A 3262-nucleotide genomic window follows, 5' to 3' on the forward strand; every position below is an offset into this window, starting at 1 on the left:
CCTGAGAAGCCACTGTGCTTGTAAGATCAATATAAATATATTTCTGCACAGAGAACAATAAATAGGCACAATAAAGATGCATGACAGCAACAGCCTCATCTGTGCGTCTGGGTGCACGACAGGCGCAGCTGGTTGCCAGGCCAGCACTGTGAGCTGTGTGCCCAAGGCCAGTTGCTGAGGTAAAACTTCAGAGGTGTTTCCTTTACGGTGAAATCCCTGTAGGACGCCTGGGCTGGTCTTCAGCATGATGGGCCATGGAGCTCCTGGCAATGTGGTCAGAGGTTACATTGCTGAGGCTGAGGCCACCTGCCCAGGGTGGGCAGGCCTGGCTTGGAAGGGGTGGTGAGGAGGCCAGATGTCCCCACCTGGACAAGGGTCAGCTGGACCCTGCCTGCTGCCTGCCCAGAGGTGAAGCTGTCTGGTGGGAGGGGCTGGGCTCCCCCCCCCCCCCCCAGGGGCCAGCCAGTGGCTTCAGTACGTCTTCAGCCGTAGCACCCTGGACAAGGGCTCCTTGGCACTGGAGTAGACGAGGTAGGAGCCGGCCGCGGTGCTGAAGGCCTCCCAATCCCTGCAGCCGAAGGTCGGGAGGCGGTGAACGGCCACAAAGCCCTCATAGCCCTGCCACCTGTGGGGAGAGACAGACGGCTCAGCCTGAACCAGAGGGTGGAGTGGCCACTGGTTGCTCTGAAGGGGTCAGGGGCTGCATCCTCTCTCCACCACTCCATCTGCTGGTTCAGAGCCTAGCATCCCTGGGGCCCTGTCCAGGGTTCCCTGTCCCTCCCACTGGACAACCCTGAGCTTTGCAAATTCCCTGGAGTGTGAAGGCAGGGTCTGGCTAGAAGGAACCTTCTTATCTTGCAAATTCCCAGAATTGAGTCCAGGAAAGGGGAAGTTGACCTGCCCAAGAGCCTGCAGTTCCTTGGCTCCACCCAAGGTCCTGACCCAGACACCTCCAAATGTGCAGGAGGATGGTTGGGATCTTGGCAGCTCTATTGAGTCAACCTTGACGGTGGGGCATATGCCCTTCCTCTGGACTAGCACACAGGCATGGATGCCCTAAACTGGGGGGAAGGGCACAACCTCAGCACCTCATCAGGGTCCAAATCCTCTACTCAACACTGGGCATTGTCGGCTTTTAAAAGTTCCTAAACCAACAGATGGAAACCGTGTAGGGTTTTGCTTTGAGAACCAAACCATTTCTACCATATTGGTTCATATTCTTTATGGTTTTAATTTTGAAAATTTCTGTTTATGTCCTTTACCCATTTTTCCAAACTAAAAGAAATGGTTTTTTTGCTAATTTGTATGAGCTCCTTTCCTGTTGTATACGTGGTGATTTTGAGCAGGATACTGTTCCCCACGTCAAGTTTCTCCAGCCAGGGCGTCAGTCCCAGTCATTCCATGTCCAGCATGTCGTCTGGGTTTAACCTCCAGGCTGCACAGTCCTCTTAGCTTTTCTTCTAATGTTTTTGTTATTGAAGTTTTTAACGTTTATTATTTTTTTAATTGCCAGAGGGTGCGTGCTTTAGCTAGAGAGAGAGAAAGTACCCTCCAGGAGGGCATAGTTGTGCCACAATCCTTCTCCATTTCTTTATCCTACTGGGATTGTGCACACAGTTACACATGCCCAGCATGGCTTTCAAGCTGCTGGGGCTGGGATTTGAACCATGGTCTGCCATGTGGGACCTGGGTCTCATTATACTTCACTTAACCACTGTGCTACAGGGTAGACTGTACAACAATTTAATCTATACAACAATTATTTTTGTGTATGATGTGAAGTAGAGGTATAGCTTCCAGGAGGGTATTTTGCTTCAATTTACACTAAATTATTTAACTAAGAAATGTGTTCTTTTCTCATTGACTTCAAATATGACATTTACCACATCAAATGATCATAAATGATGGCTCTTCTGGACTGTCTTCTCTTTCACCTGTATATTTGTTTATTTTTGTCAAAAATTACACTGCATTATTTATGGGTTGACAATGCCCTTCTTAACTATTTTAATAAAAAAATTGGGGCCATGTATGAAGATTTATTTTTCCATATGAATTTTAAATTTACCTTGAAAGGTCTACAGTAAGGGGCCAGCAGGTGGCATAGTGGTTAAAGACTCCCACATGACCAACCACAATTCAGTCCTGGACCCAGTGGCTTGAAAATCCCACCAGGCAACTGGACAAATATGCCCAAAATCTCAGGAGGAGAATGGAGAAGGGATTGCAGCTTGACCATTCCCCCTGGAGGGTGATTTCTTACTTTCCCTCTCACTGTCTCTGTCTCTTTCTGGTGAGCACACGTGCCCTATGGGGGGGGGGTCTACAGTAATATATTTGAGAGGTTAAAGAAAATTTATTTCTCTAGTAGAGTATAGATGACCAAAACCATCTCAAGAGAGATGGAAAACATGAATAAATGAATAACTATGGGAGACAGGAGAAGTTGATCAAGAGACAATATTTAAGTCACCAGACCCAGATGGTTTTGTAACCCAATTGAATATGATTAGTAGGTAAATCTTATCATTCAACTATTCCAGTGCATAAGTGTAGTTAAAAGATTCTGTAGCACACATTTGTATAGTGAGGCTTCATGTCAAACAGGATAAAGCTGAATCCCCAAAGAAAATCACTGAACAATTTAATTTTCTATTAGAAATGCACAAACCCATACTGGAACCCATTGGCGCATTAAATAATTATACATACTCATCTAGTAGCATCAGTTCCAAACATGTGAGGAACTCTGTCATTCTAAATCATCCAATCAGCAGATTTGCCAAGAAGAATCGTACCATGCACTAACAAAGGCCAAGGAAGCCACTAAACACTGCACAGACAACTTTGTTTCAAACTCTCAGCCTCAAAGTGCCTTCCTTAAATCAGAACAAGGCAGAACTGCTGGGCATCGCTGCCATTATCCAAAATCATTCTGGAATTTTTAGTTAATTAAGAAAACTAGACAGGGGACCAGCAGATGGCATATTGGTTACGTCCCTGGGCTCTCACATGGCCAACTGCAGCTCAAGTCCTGGGCCCAGAGACTTAAAACTTTGGCTGGGTGTATGTGCTGTGTGTCCGAGATCCCGAGAAAAGAACGGAGGAAAAGGGATTACAGTGTGGCCACCTCCCCAGGGGGTGATTTCTCACTTTTTGTTCCTCTGTCTCTCTCTGTCTCTGTGGTGAATGCACAATGCACACGCCCTATGCAAAATCTCTCTCTCAAAAAAAAAAAAAAAAAAAAAAAAAAAAAAAAGAA

The 3262-nt window shown here is 46.3% G+C and overlaps 1 protein-coding gene across 1 annotated transcript in view; it reads right to left on the reverse strand.

The window, feature by feature from the left end:
- Nucleotides 1–471: 471 nt before the first annotated feature.
- Nucleotides 472–3262, reverse strand: part of TSPEAR (thrombospondin type laminin G domain and EAR repeats) — a 44764-nt gene continuing 41973 nt past the window's right edge. The window contains exon 14 of the mRNA XM_027768664.1: nt 472–625. Coding sequence (XP_027624465.1) covers nt 472–625 — 154 coding nt within the window. The remainder of the gene's footprint in view (nt 626–3262) is intronic.

This window comes from Tupaia chinensis, unplaced genomic scaffold (genome assembly GCF_000334495.1).
Source record: "Tupaia chinensis unplaced genomic scaffold, TupChi_1.0 Scaffold147038_1, whole genome shotgun sequence".
NCBI classification, from domain to species: Eukaryota; Metazoa; Chordata; class Mammalia; order Scandentia; family Tupaiidae; genus Tupaia; species Tupaia belangeri.